Here is a 15044-nt window from a genome sequence, read left to right on the forward strand (position 1 = left end):
TAGAAATGTCTTCAGGTTAGAGGAGTATGTTCAGGTTGTTTGGATAATAGCTGTGAGCTTTCAGGGTCTGTAAGAGGAAAAGTGGTAGATTACTGTGACAGAGAGCTGGTTGGAAAGTATCCAGTAAAAACTTGAACCTTTTCCAGGAAAATAGGCTTTGAATGTGCTGACTATAACAAGAGAGCATTAGAAGCTAATTTGTTAGTGGGTTTATTATCACATTTTACTTTAAATTTGATCTCTTAAGATGTGTTGGGAAAAGAATTAAGCTAAGCATCAATATTTAGAATTGCAGTTGTAAAAATTAGTGATACTTAGAATAAAGAACCTTTTGCTAAGCCTTTTTACCCATTTGTTTAGATGTGGATTTGGAGTTATTTTACTCATCACTGTAAACTGCCTAGAAGAATATACAGAAAATTAAAAAAAAACAACCAACCAACAACAACAACAAAACACCAAACAAAAAACCCACAACAGATTAGTAGCAACCAGACGTTATCTTTATTTGACATGTGTTAATATGTCTTGAAATTTTTACTTCAGTTTTTACTACTGAGCTGGTTTAAATTACCATCTTCCTAAACTTATTACCAAAAAGAACAATGTCTTCTTTTTTGGCTTCTCTCTGATTGCTGGGTTTACTCTTGCTGTTATATTTTTGTATGTTGAATGTTTCTTAAAAACATTGCAATCTATTTTGCAATTCTGTAGGACATATTTCTTGGTAGCTAACTGTTGCTGTTTTTATTTTTAAATAGTTCTGGAAAATTTACAGCATAATAAAGCCTGGTGTATTGCCTTAGCAAGTTTTCACCTATTATGCATTGATGCTGAAAATGTGTGCTTGACTTTATGTATACCATAGTCAACTGTGATGGGATTGTCTGAAGTTAACCACGTGCTAAGAGTTCATAAATAACATGATTAAGGATAACAAATTAAAGAGAAGATGGAGGAGTGGGAAGTGAAAGCATTATGGCAACATCAAAAAAATCATGTGGTTGCTCAGTTGGCTCATTTTCAGGCTTTCCTTGCAAGTTTTTAAATTGTGTTAGATTTTATGATCTAAATTCATGGTATAGGCAGAAACGAATGTAAACTTTCGTCCATAGTGGAATATTTCTGTGTGGGGAGAATATCTGTCGGTTGTCTTACCACTCCATATCTTTGGCATGTTGATGACTAGAGGAGACCAATGTTTTTTACCACTTCGTAGCACTAACCTGATGCTCAGTGGGTTAAGGAGTTGCCCGTGTTTTTGTAACTTTCCCTGTAACCAAGCAGCTGTGCACAGGCCGCCCAGGAAGCTGATGATGCTTACCAGTGATACCCATGGGCACTGGAAAAGCAAAACCAAGCTGTGTGTGTTGTGGACATTTGAATATAGAAATAGATTTCAAAGGTCTAGAAATGGCAGTTAGAGATGTGCTGTCACTTTTTCTTTACCTTCTTGAGCATGCCTGTTAGCAAACAGCGCTTAATTACGTGATGATATACTTTTTTTCCTTTTGCTCTTTTATATTATGGGAGCAAAAGCCTGCCCTGTGTTTCTTGTCATTTCTGTTCTCAGATCAGTGCCTCACTTGCCGTACAATGTTGCTCATTGTGTTGGAGGACCTCATAGTCCTTTCCTGTACCAATGCAATCCTAGTCCATGATCCTCCTCCTATTGTTGAAATTTTAGTCCCACCCCAGTCTAACAATATGCACAACATTATCCATGTCTGTGTGGCATGGGCATGCGGGGCTATACTGGAATTTGGGGTGTTAGCTTAGATTTATTTAACAGTCTGGTTTTCATACCAAAGTAGGTTTTTTTGTGTCATTGCAATGTGACTAAATTGCACCAAATTTCTGCTGTATCAATGAATGAGGCTTTTGTGACTGAGGGGGCCATGTTCTTTCCAGATTTTGTTCCCATTGTTTTCTACGGAAGAGCTTGGTCTCTTAAGAAAAAAGTTCTCCACAGCGGGAAGGCTGTGGGTTGGTTGGTTTGTTTGTTTGTTTGTTTGTTTGTTTTCCTACTCTCTTCAGTTATTTTCAGAGCTTTCTGCATTCAACTTGCAATGAAAATGCATTGGTTCTTGGCCAAGAGGGACTTGGCCAGCCATGCTGTTCTGGGTGATCTCAAGCCACTAGGCACTGAGGTGTCATTACCCATACTACTCTTAATGCCCATGTTATGTGTGGGAGGCATTAATGATGTTTGGCACATCCAAGGTGGAGTCTGTGGTGCTGTCTTGCTGTGCTATGTAAAGAAGTTCCCAACAAAGAGCAGTAAAAAAGGCGATCTAGCGCAGTTTTCTTCAAGCTCTTTGGAAACCATCCTGTATCCATAGAGGAGGTCATATAATGCAAATTGGGTAGGTCAGTAGGCAGATATGTACAGATTGTGCAGTACTGTGCAATGAGTGTCCCTTACCTGGTATACTTTGGTCAACAGTGAAATGGTTAACAAGGGGAAAACTCTATCACTGTTGATATCCTCAGGCCCTTCTCAAAACCTTTGCTTCAAGGCACTGGCAGATTCAGGCAGATATCTTCTTGCATGGGTTTATAGCACATTCTTGACAGGAACAGGAAATTCCTTGTTTAAAATGAGGCTCCAGAACACAGATTATTTTGTCCATTCCTTTTCTTTCTCTTGCTCTCCTTCTCCCTCACCAGATGCCAGATTGTTCCCTTGCTGTAAGGCAGCCCCATTCAGACCCTGAAGCTAAGTAATACACTGTTGGCTCTTGCTTCATTTTGTTGTAGTTAATTTAAAATTCTGAGAAACGCAGCATCCTTCCATAAGATCATCAAGCAAGCAAAATATGTTTGATCCTTTCTACAAGACGGAGCACCTGCTGGAATGACTTGGGTTTGCAAGCAGGGAACGGATTGAGCCTTCGCTCTTCCACCTGGAAGAATCTTCTTTCTGGTTTTCTTTTTTTTTGTGCCTCTCCTTCCCCGCCTCCCCCCCTCCAAATTTTTGTATTTTTTAATTTTTCTTTTCTCACTTTCCTTTTGGATAGTTCCCCTCGTTTCCCTGGCACTGATCTGGGTCGGATGACATGTGCATGCCACTGCCAGTCTGATTCCACTGCCTGGGTTTTATTTCCAATCCAAGAGTAAGAGAAGGATATGTACTTTCACAGGGGGTGTTGAGGGAGGCATGCGTGCAGTGTGCCACACAAGTTACGTGGCGTGCTGTATGTGACTTGAAATCTTTTACTTTCAGCTCACCCTGAAAGTCTTTGACTTTCAGCTCATCTTATGTAAAGATTCATGCTAGGGAGGGGAGGGAAAAAATCAAGTGAACAGTACATTGTCTCTTGATTGATTAAAGAGCTAGGTTGCGAGGTGGGAAGTGAATTTAGATTCAAGTGAAAAACAAATAAAAGTAGGACTTGAATCTTCGCAATTAGGAATTTAAAATGGAATGTTTTTATGCAAAGCAAGTTAAGTTTTTATTTCTTCTTCTTCCAAAGTGCCTTATACAGACGTGCAGGGGGGAGAGAGCAATCCTAGAGGACTTCTGATTTGATTTACCCTGAGTCCTGAGCAGTGACTGCTTGAAAATGAGAAGAAAATTTCAGAGCTAATCTAGTTACTGTATGAACAGAAATTAGTTGGATGGTTACTGGGCAAGCCTTGGACCTGAACACATCTCTCTTGGGATATATTTAACATAACTTTTTCACCTGTTTGTTTGGTTCCCTCCTCCGACCCCCTGCCTTCTGATTCAGTAGCAACAAACAATCTACCCTACAATGGTTAGTATAGCACAGAGCTTGATGCAGCCCTGGGTGAGGTCAAGCACTCCAATTCGAACCTCTCAAGGGCTTTCTCTATGTGTTGCCAGTGTACTGGTAAAAATGACTTTAAACTCTTGTCAGCGCAGTTACTGGTGCATGCATCACAGTCCCACTCAAATAAACCTGTCACAACACAGAGTCAGCAGCTAGAGAAGAGTACAAGGGCAGGCCTCTAGCTTTTCATTCGAGCATCACTAAACGTGCACAGAGTGCCCAATTATTTCAGCATTATTGAGCAAGCCTACAGGAGGACCCAAGCCTTGCTACATTAGATTTTCTTTAGTAATTTGCTCAAGTACCGCTGAGGACACTTAAAGGGCTTAAAACGGTGGCTGCAACCAGTTTCCTTTTCTGGATTGTTAATTCAGGTTTTCTCTTTCAAATTAACTCTCACTGCATGCTGTGCAGTAGTGCTGGGAGAACTGTTTAACACTAATTTTCTCAATTTTCAGCTTTTTTTTTTTTTGCATTATATAACTGCTTTTATAGTTACATATATTTTGATTAGACACGTACGTGGTGTGTTTCTGCTAGAAAGAGTAAAATGTAATAGCTCTGTCAGAAAAAAAATTCACTAAAACTGTAAAATTCCTTTCCTTTTTTTTTTTTTTTTAATTTTTTTGTTGTTCTTTTAATTCAGCTTGAAGTTTACAGATTGTGTTGTGTCCAAACATATGGACATTTTTAAAACACCAGGTTGTTTGTGAGAGTTGATATTGGGATCGATCAGATGCGTTGGTTGATCTGATCGATCACGTTTGATGTACAGGATCAATCGGACAACCTCTGGCTCCCTGAACAAATTCAATATCTGTGTTTCGTTTTTCACAGCAGCAACAACTCCAGGCCCAGCATTTGTCACATGGACATGGTCTTCCCGTGCCGCTCACTCCGCACCCCTCGGGCTTGCAGCCTCCAGCCATCCCACCCATTGGCAGCAGTGCTGGTCTCCTGGCACTGTCCAGTGCGCTGGGGGGGCAGTCCCACCTCCCAATTAAAGACGAGAAGAAGCACCATGATAACGATCACCAAAGAGGTAGACACTGCCAGATAAGTGTGTGGCTTCATTTGTTTCTCTTTTCTTCTTTCGTTTCTTTTAAACTTTCCTCTTTAAAAAGAAAAAAAAAAAGGAATTTTCACAAGAATTCCTAGCTAATTGCTTCAGTATTTATTACCTAGCAGTTGCCAAAAATTGTGTTCAAATGCTAGAAACCTGGTTTTATAAATCTGGCTGTACAGTATTAATAATTAACTGTACAGAATAGTTAACATCTGTGCAATTTATTATTTAACAGACATCAGGATTCTTTTTTCTGAGTATGATAAATGTATAATTTTATGTAAACTAACTAGTACTTTTCTCTTTCTCTCTTCCCCCACCTCCCCATCTCCTGCCACCGCCTCCTCCCCTCCTTGTGCACGGGGGCTGCTCTGCATGCAGACAGAGACTCCATCAAGGTAGGACTCCATTTCGTAGGTGTAAGGGGTGGCTCGAAAGAGCTGCGTGCTGCGTCTTTTCTGAAGTATGGCCCAAAGTGGCAGAAAAAGTCACAAAGTGAAACCAGGTTGTGACACTTGTCTTGATTAGCAAAGCCCTGCATAGACTGTGTGTTGCACTTAGAAAGTGGCTGGTAGTGGGGCAGCTAGGATTGCAGGTGACGAGCCGTCCAGTGGGTTTGGTGGAACAGCATTGAGGCTGTTCCTGGATATAAGGAAAGGGCTGCCCAGGGTCTCTGCCCAAGCTTATGGGACAGAAAGAATTAGCAGTAGTTTTAAGTCATTTGGAGGCTGTAAACTGTAATTCTGATATGCCCTAATAATGCAGTTACGGAAGGAGAGCTCCATTGCTCACAGTGGAGAGGTGGGGTGCTACCTGCTGTCCTTGCCAAAGCAGTTGGAGAGGAGCGAGCCGCCGTTCCCTACCCCAATGAAGGTGGTACTCACACTGAGGATTCTGCCTGCCTTTTCCAAAAGTTAATTTTCAGGCTCTGAATGACTCTGCAGTATATGTGTGTGCACCATCCTGTGCATGGTAGCGTCTGTAAGTAGATGTAATACACACCTTGTGGCTTGTGTAATTCTGAGCATTCAGTGATATATACAACTATGATTCAGTGTATGTGCCTGGATGCTTGTCCATACTGGATAGCCACCAGAGTCTCTAACCAGAGTTAATGCTGCAAGTGGGGAGGTGCATCTTGGCCCTGCCCTCTCCTGGATCGGTCTGCTCTCCTCGCTGCTGCTGGCGTTTTACCAACTCGCAGCAGACCCAGCTGTTGCCAGCTATGCAGTTGCCTGCCCAGCTCTGGGTAGCTGGATGTAGTTACAGAGTAGAGCCTGAGTGGCTTGCACAGTTTTCAGGAGTATAAATCAAGCCTTTTTATAGGTGACGGTGAGTGTGAAATGAAAGATACGCTTCTCTCACAAAGGGCGAGACCTAGGCCCGCCTTATTGAGCGCTTGCAACCCATTTGTCAAGTTTTTAGTTGAGCTTCTTTTAGGAAGATGCAGTTTATTCTTGGAGTTGCCCACATGGCAGAAGAGGTGTTCACAGCATGAGTCTTGGGTGTGTTAGACAAGATTACCAGGAGGTTGCGAGGCAGATGTTACTGTGTGCCGTAGACGACGTCAGGAGGAGCATGGTGCCAGGCACAGGCATTGCCCCCACCAGAGACCTGTCTGACTGGAGCTGCCATGCAGGGGGCTATGCCTTTGCTTTTCCGGCAGCTCCAGGTGGGGACCTGTCCCGCAGCCTTCCCCAGCGTGCCCATTCTGCCACTGGCAACTCTGCCATGTCCCAGCCGAGTGCAAGTGAGCCGATGGTTGTCAGTTTTGCTGTTACCCACATGGCCCTGCATAACAACCAGGAGCTGACAGGAACTGTCAGTTTTTACTATGAGCAGCGAAGGCACAGAAGCTGTCTATCTGCCTACACAGGACAACAGCATGTCGGATTTCACTTCAGCTTCCTTGTCATGATGGCTAGAGACTGGGATTATTGCTTTATGTGGTGAGGCTGGGCGCAGATTAATGATGATTTACCTAGAACACCCCCTGTTCGCTGTGAACAGATAGGTTTAGTCCATTTTCTTTTTTTCTGCACCCAAACAAACCAGTACAAGAAGGGCAGATATCAAAATGTGGGAATATAAACACTCCTGGTTTCTTTCCTGAGTTTGCATACCTGTACAGCTGTAACCACGAATGTTTCACTCAAGAAAGTGAATGAGGAGAACTGCTAGTATATGCTAACTGCTGTTTTTAAACAAAATACTCTAGTCGTGTTTCTGTAATGTCTGTGGGATGTTGGGGTGTTTATGCTGGCATGGGTGTTACGGGGAGTGTTTATACCAAAAAGGCTGATTTTGTCTGGGAATGATTCAAAGGCACTGTTATGCATACAGCTTCGAGAGGGAGAGGGGGGCGTCACTACTTTGTGCCAATTTACTTTGAAATGATAAGTAGATGTTTGTCTTGCACGGTGTTCAGGTTGTGAGTTGGCTTGTGTGTCAGCATTATGGGGCTTGCTGCCAGCTTTGCAAGGTGAAATAGTTTGCTAATTTCCTTAAATGTTTTCAGTGATGCCCAGAGTAGCAGTTAGTTGCTTGTTCGATCGATCTGTCCTCCCTTAAGTGGCTCCTGGTTAAGAGAGGCTTTTTATGATTGTCTGCTGTGTGACTTGAGATGGTATTTGTCATCCAGAACATACCAGTTGCCAGCAGCTGGAGTCTGTGTGCTTGTATGAAATAATTTATTCATGCAGGATAATGCTCCTTAACATTTAACAGGTAATGAACGTGACATAAATTTCCTTCTTGCTTTTAATTTTTCCCTTTCCTCTTCTAATGTGCAAACAGGCAGCTCTGGTACTCTAAATAGTAAGTAATTTTTGGCCATCTGTCAAAAGGAAATTTCAATACAAATTTAAATTAATGGTGCCTGAAATTTTTTATAGCTCCTCTAAAAGCCTCTAATGTGCAGAAAATTCTGAATCTGCTGGTAGTAATTAGTGTAGCATGTAATGAGGATATGGGCAATGTTATACAGCCCCAGTGTAACGTTTTGATATGGTAGCAAAATTTTGATTTATACAAGGTTGTGCCTGGGTTTAATTGTGAGAGACACTTTAAAGTGTTTTCTTGCTGATACAGATTATTAAGCAGGGCAGATTTTAAAATAGCTCATAAAGTGTAAATTTACGCTTTAGTGTACGATTCAGATAACGAAGGCACCCTACCCATTTCCACAAAGAAAGGAGTTTGGCTGAAGTGTCCTGGTTTTTTGCCACTACTTCCAGCACTTTGCTCGATAGTTGTCTTTGAGAAACTTTCTGTCTCTATCTGTGCTGCTCCTAACCCTCCTCCTTGTTCAGCCCAAGGAAAAGGCAGTTTGCATCACTCTTCTGAACATGACATTTTCTGCCCGGTAAGCCAGAGCGGGCTTGCATCCTTCCCAGCACCTCCCTGGAGTGAGCAGTTCACCTTCCAGATAACATGAGATTGTCCAGGAGCTATTCCTAAATAATAGATCAGCATTGGCACAGCAAGCTCCGTGGAGAAGGATGGCTTTGGGAGCTCTTTGATTTCGTGTTGGATTCAGTCCTCTGAATTCTTTGCAAAGTTGGAAGTGTGGGAAAACTCTAGACACGGTAAACTGGGTCATGGGAGCGCTCTTTGTGCAGTGGCGAGGCTGCGGAGCGGACAAAGGGAAGGGAAGGGTGGCAAGCGCCAGGGCTGTGCTCAAAGTGCAGCCATGGCTTAAGGGCTCTGAGGGAATATAATGTGTTTAGACAGAAAGACAAACAAACAGCTCTGTAGTTAACCGAGCAGTTTTTCACAGAGGACTTGGTGTGTCCCCTTTTCAAAACAGTAAAGGTTCTTTTTTTAAAAAAACAACAAAAAAAGAATTATTCTGCAGTGGATTCTTGCTTGCTAATTGCACCCCACAAGGATTTTTCCACCTCCTGCAAGAACAGCTGATGGAGGAGGCATATTGTTCTTCCCAGCCCTGGTCCTCACCCTACCCTCTCTGGGACAAACGTGGCAAAAGTTTCTCTGGTCCCTAACAAAGTCTCTTCTGTAAAACATACCCTGTGAAGAAGCTAAGGAAGCATTTTGTGTGCAAAAGTACCACCTGGCAAAAAGTAGTCCATTGCTAGCAGTCTCTTCCCCAGGCCCTCAGCTGGAGTGAAGGAGCCCCCAGATGCTGGCTGGGTTGCGGGCCTGCCAGAGGTAGCCAGGCTGTCCCTGAGCAGGTTATTCAGGAATCTCAGTCTTCTAAATCACTGCCTCTTGCACAGGATTCAACTCGTGTAACTTTCTACCACATCTGTTGTTAATCCAGGTCTGTTGTTCTTTATACTCATGTGGTGTGTTGCCTTTTTTTTTTTCCTCCCACCTGAATTGTAAATCATTTGGGGCAGAGACCATGCCCATATTAAGACTTGCCAACACAGTGGAGACTCTGTTCATTTTGGTGCTGGGGGTTACCGTTTCAGCAGCAACAAGTGCCAGTAATTAAAAGTTGCAGTCTTGCTGCAGGAATAAAATATCCTCTGGAAAAAAAAAGGGTTTTAAATTAAAGGATCTGAAATAATGCATCAAATGCAGGGTTGGGGTGAATTTCTGTCCAACATGCTAGTGAACTAGGAGAAGTCTGTCAGGGCATATTCAAGTGGGTTTAGCAGTAAGATAACTTTTGCCTTAATCTGTGTGAAGGCTAATAATTACACATGTGGCAGATACAGGGAGAGTGGACGGGTGTGATTCCCATGTTCCATTTACATTTGTGGCGGCAGGTGCTCCAGTGCTTCTCAATTTAGCTTCTCGAGCCATTAGCCACTATTAAGTGTTTAGACCTCTGTTCATTTAATATGTAAGTAGGAGTAAGCTGCTTACTCCTGCAGCCGTAATTTTATCCTTTAACAAAAAAAAAAAAAAAAAAAAAAAGTTGTATGAGTGTAATGCTTCTGGAAAGAACAAGGTAGTTTAAAATCAAAATGCCCAACATATATTGCAAGACTTTTGGATATTACAAAATGTAATTACATTGCTCGGACTTTGTTACTCTGCTGGTAGAGGAACACCACATAAACTGCCATGATGCCCTGCTGTGGACTTTGTCTTAATTGTCAGGTTTCTTTTAAATGAGACTTCCTGTAGTGGCATGAGTGTCCAGCCAAATGTCTTTGCGTTCAGTATGTATTTAACAAGCTAAAGAAATGTAGTTATTGGTTACACACCTAAAGAAATTTACAGAATTTATTTCCTGATCATTTTCTTGTTTTACTGCTTTAATATCATTCAGCTGAAAAGCACTTCACAGGCTTGTTAAAATCCAAATGTTTCACACTCATGCAATGGATTCTGCTTGTGCCTTTCTCCATTTGGAAACAAGGCGTTGCATGTATTTTGCTTTCCGTAATGATGAAGTGGTAGTTTTAAGCTGAGCGCATTTAAACTAAACTTTGCTCCGCAAGAGTTGTGTTTTTGATCTTCGTGGGTGTTTTGGGGGTAGTGTTATCAAAATATAATGAGTAACTTCTGTTGGCTTGCGATACAGTAATTTTTTCAGTATTAATTGATATATGCCTCTGGGCGTGTAAGCTGTGCCGAATGTAACAGGTGCCCTAATTCCAGAAAATGTGTTGTAATTGTTTGTTTGTGGAACAGATGAATAAATATCTGTGGGGCATAGCTAGTCCTCAGGTGGTGAACGTGAATGGATTAATGATGTGATTGGGTGAGACATGCTTGTTTGTTGCAGTCTCGTCCAGTAACTGTCTGCTGAAGCAGAACAAATATTAATTAGCAGGGTCCTGTTTGTTGTCTCGGTCTATCTTATGGAGCTGATTTTTTGGCACTGCTTTTTTTTCCTAATAACCTTTTCATGGCTAGACTTGTAGCACGTCATTCAAGCCTTGTGGTTTTTAACTGATTTTTAGAACACAAAACTAAACCTCAGGTATATATTTCCTTGGTGTGTTCCCCCCCTGCCCCGAGTTTTACATTTCTTTCTTTCATTCAGTGTCACATCATTTGCCTTTTTAATGAGGTCATCTGGGAATTTTAATTTAGTCTGGAGTATTCACATGAAAGTAACAGCACGTACCCAATAGTTTTTTTTCCCGCTTCTGTGTATTCATTGTATGCTGGCCTACTACATTGCACCCTTCTGCCAGTTACCACAGGGTGAATCTTATTTGGCAGCATGCCCACATTTGGACAAAATCCTGCAGTGTTTCTCACTATCAAACTTTATTTTGCTACTTGGTGATTCAGGGCAACTCAAACGTTCTCTCTCCAGATGCTCTCTTCACCCAGGAGGCAAACACTTAGAGGGGCTGTAATTTCTAACCTGAGCAGTCATGTCTAATTATTTCCATGGCAACAGACTGTGATGTTGATAACACAGGATTATGACTTCACGTTGTAGAGTAGGAAGAGGAAGTTTGCTGGGGTGAGGAGGTGGGTGGAAAGGTCTTCTCCAGTGCAAAGGCTTTGACAATGTAATAGCTGGGAGAAAAGTAGTAAAGGGAGGGAATGAATTTGTTTATTATCGCTTTTGAAGTTGTCCTCATTGTAACTGTGCGATTAAAATCATACTTTGGATGCTGGCATTCATGGCTTACACCAGTTTACTCGCAGTGAACGTGTCTGGAATGAAGAACACGTTTGCAGTTGGGTTAAATAGGTGTTAGTCAAAGTAATGGGAGAATATAAACAAAACTTACAAATTTTCATCAAAGCGGGACACAAACTAGATGGCTGCTTTTTGCTGTATAGATTTCTGTTGGTGCCGTGATACATTTTTTTGTTGTTGTTGTTGTATTGAGCACTTAGCATTTTGATTTTGAGTTGTCTTTAAAACTCTTAGATCCAAAGTAACTTGAAACATCCCTTATTTTCATGCAACACCCCTTATTTTTATGCAAATCAATGGATTCTTTGGACATGCCGATTATCTGCTAAAGGGAGGGAAGGGCAGATTACCTTCTGGAATCAGCGACATGGATGACTTGGGTTGGAAGTTTCTGTCCTCTGGCTAAAGTCACCGAATGCTAGTAGTGGGTTAATATTTGTATTAATATTTGTATTGCTCTTCCTGTCTCTTCCCTGGCACTGGCAAAGAAGCCTATTCCTAGTCAAAGTGTTGTCAGTCTCTTAGGTTGATTTTAGAAGCTGTTGAAGGAAATGAGTAGTCTGACTGATTCCCAAGTTATTATGCAAGATTGCTGAGTGCATCATGAATTACAAAGTTTTAGCTGTGCTTTGAGGGAAGAAGCAATTAGGCCAGCCAGCAGGAATCGGCCATTGAGGGGAATTTGCGGGAAAGTTACACCGTGTCTCCCGCCTCTCTCCCGATACAGCTCTAATTGAGTCGAATAATTAATTAAATATCTAAAGCTCGATTAGCCTATTCTGCAAAGCAATTTGAAAAGTTCTGTGTTGTCTTGAGTGACATTTGGCCTTTTGAAGAACAAAAAATTGGAAATGCTAATGTTTTTCAGCCAACTAAGGGAAGAAAATAAAAATGTCTCCATAGCAACAAAGCTTCTTTCTAGATGGTTTCCTAAGATATGCCTGAACTAGAAGCAGATGTCTGATTTGAGAATCTCGCCTCCTTCAATGTAAACAAATAACTTCTAGGCAGGTGTTGGAAATAATATGGAAATCCTATTAAGGGGCCCTGGGTTCCTGTCACTCAGGAAGCCCCTGCAACAAAAGGGTTGGTTGTCTGAATAAAGGAGGCAGAGTAAATTCTCGTTAGGCTTTAGCTTTTCCCAGGAAATGATTGTCTCTGCGTGCTCTTTCTCCTGCGAGCCTGAATGTAAGCGGTTTCTTCTGTTGATCCCTTCTGCCATCCTCGCTTTCTCCCGCTCCTTTCCTGCTGGATTAGCACTTGATGGTGGCGGCCGCTGCTGCTGCGGGCGTTGTGGCATTTGTGATTTTAAGCCCCGTCCCTCCGACCCCAGCCCTGCCTCGGACAGTGAGAGGACCGCCAGAGGAAGAGATGCCCGACGACGGCCTGGAGCGAGGAGAGGATGGGAAGCGGGCGATGGGGGAGGTGGAGCAGCCGAGGCCTGGGTGGCTTTATTGCTCCGGCTCCTCCGTGTGAATTTATAGGTGATGTTGTAGCCCTTGGCACTGCGACACCGAGCGTTGTCTGGACGCGGGATTTTCCTTTTCCTTTTTCACAGGGACTGCAGCTTCGGAGGGGCTGTGGCAAAGGCTTTGGCGTGGCTGGCTTGCTGGTGTCACATGTTGGGATTCAAAATGAGAGTGTGGTTTCTCTCGTAATGTGTCTAGGAAGTTGGTGGGCCTTTTTTTTTTTCTTCTTCTTTCGAAGTTATTGAGGAAACATATCCTGCCTGCCGTCAGTAGTCTGCTAGTGTAATGCGACACTTGCGCTGCGTTTGCAGTTGCCGGTGTCTGTTTTGTCCCCAGATCCCGCTGTGCTGAGCCCTGCACTACCACAGCCCGGACACCAGTTTGCCTGCAGCGTGTGGGTGAAAACTTCAACGCCGGGCAGGCGGCAGCTGGCGCCGAGGATGCGTTTTCCAGGGTTTCTAGGCTGGAAGCGGAGACTGTGCGCGTCTCCCCCCCTCTCCGTCTCCGCTTTCCTCGGTGCGCCAGACGTGCATAGTGATGCTCTTAATAACACTCAGAGGGTTAAATGTGGATAAACACAAAACAAGGCTTCTGAAAAGCCTGACGATTATCATGCAGCATTTCTCGGACTATAGCCCCCGAGACGCACTTCATAAAGCCAATAAAGCGCGCGCCGGTGGTCTCCCGTTGCCCTGGCAACGGACCACAGGGCACCCTGTGTGTGAAACGCATGAACATCTGCGAATTAATCTTTTTCAGTTTGTTCTTTCCTTGGCACCGGCGGAGCCGCGCTGGCTGGCAGCGGAGCGGCGGGGGCCGAGCCGAGGCTCCCCCGGGGACGCCCCCGCGCCGGGCGGAGGGGGCGAGGCTGGGCCCCTCCCGGCCGCGCTCAGCGGCTCGGCCCGGCGGCGCGATCGCCGCGGTGCCCTTGGCGGTGCCTTGGCTTCGCGAGGGAACGAATGAAAACGTTCGCTCCGAAGCCGGGGCGTAATTGGGCGCGTCGGCCTGCCGTGGAAAAAAAAATAATTCGAGGGGAAAAGTGAAATAAGTGCTGGTGCCCGCGCCGCACTTTACTGGGCTTCGCCACTCCCGTGCTTCGCTCCCAGGGGATTGCAGCGGCCGCAGCCGTCGAGGTGTAGCTGGGTCTCTCGCACACCGCAGCGTGGAGAGGCGTAACGCAGATGAGCAGCCTGACGGCCCACCCGGCAAGCGGCCCGTCCGGCACGGCGCCTGGGAGGTGCCGAACCCGGGGGAAGGTGGTTTTCCCCCGCCTGCCGGAGCAATTAGCGAGCGCGCCGCCGCGGGGGCCCTTAGCGTCCCGCCGGCGCCCTTGCAGTGCGGGGCTTTTCCCGCCCCTCCCCTCGCCCCCTCCGCCGGGCCGCCGGTTCCGTGCCGGGCCGCCGGTTCCGTGCCGGGCCGCCGGTTCCCTGCCCGGCCGCCGGTTCCGTGCCGGGCCGCCGGTTCCCTGCCCGGCCGCGGGCGCGGTGCCGGCCGCCGGCTGCGAGCGCAGGGCTCGCCCCGCCGAGTCTCCGGGAGGACTGTAGGGGGAACACTGTGTATGTCGTATCGTCAGCTAGTGCGGGGTGCGATCGGTGTTTTAACGAAGTATTGGAAGGGAAACGCCGCTTTAATCTGCTAATTGCATTAAGAGGATGGCAGATTGCTCTGTATCACTTCTTTCTGAGCTGCGAGCTTATCAAAGAGTACCGAGGTGCTTTTAAGTGAGGTATTGCAGCCAGTCGGACACTACTTGTTTGCATACGAATATTAGCAGGCACAGCTGTACCTCTTTTTCTGCCTCTCGAGAGGTGGTGAATGCAGCTGTGGGAGTTTCCTTAATGCGTACTTATGAGTAAGTGGGGTGGGAGGGAGGGAGAAGGGAAAAATTTCGACAGTTTCTTCCTTTTTCCATTCCCAGGGTGAGTGGTCTGTCGTAGCGTCTCCATGCAGTGAAATATGAAGCTGGCATATTTCAAGCCCCTATATTTTTTGAAAGAGGGGATACAGTGTTTTCTTTGTCACATTAATCTTGCCAGGTCAAAGTAAATAATAACACTGATTTTGCTGGCGGTGCCCTGCTTTGTCAGACTGGCGTGCGCTGCAGAGTTGCAACGCAGGTGTATAGAAGAAGG

General features: G+C 44.7%; 1 protein-coding gene across 7 annotated transcripts in view; it reads left to right on the forward strand.

The window, feature by feature from the left end:
- LOC309602798 (transducin-like enhancer protein 4) overlaps nt 1–15044 on the forward strand; it is a 99922-nt gene that overhangs the window by 50618 nt on the left and 34260 nt on the right. For 5 of the 7 annotated variants that reach the window (XM_082336749.1, XM_082336751.1, XM_082336752.1 and 2 more), the window contains 2 exons: nt 4635–4839; nt 5245–5261. In XM_082336749.1, coding sequence (XP_082192875.1) covers nt 4635–4839; nt 5245–5261 — 222 coding nt within the window. The remainder of the gene's footprint in view (nt 1–4634; nt 4840–5244; nt 5262–15044) is intronic. The other 2 variants (XM_082336750.1, XM_082336753.1) reach the window with 1 other exon arrangement.

The sequence above is a fragment of the Platalea leucorodia genome (genome assembly GCF_965183815.1).
Source record: "Platalea leucorodia genome assembly, chromosome: Z".
NCBI lineage: Eukaryota > Metazoa > Chordata > Aves > Pelecaniformes > Threskiornithidae > Platalea > Platalea leucorodia.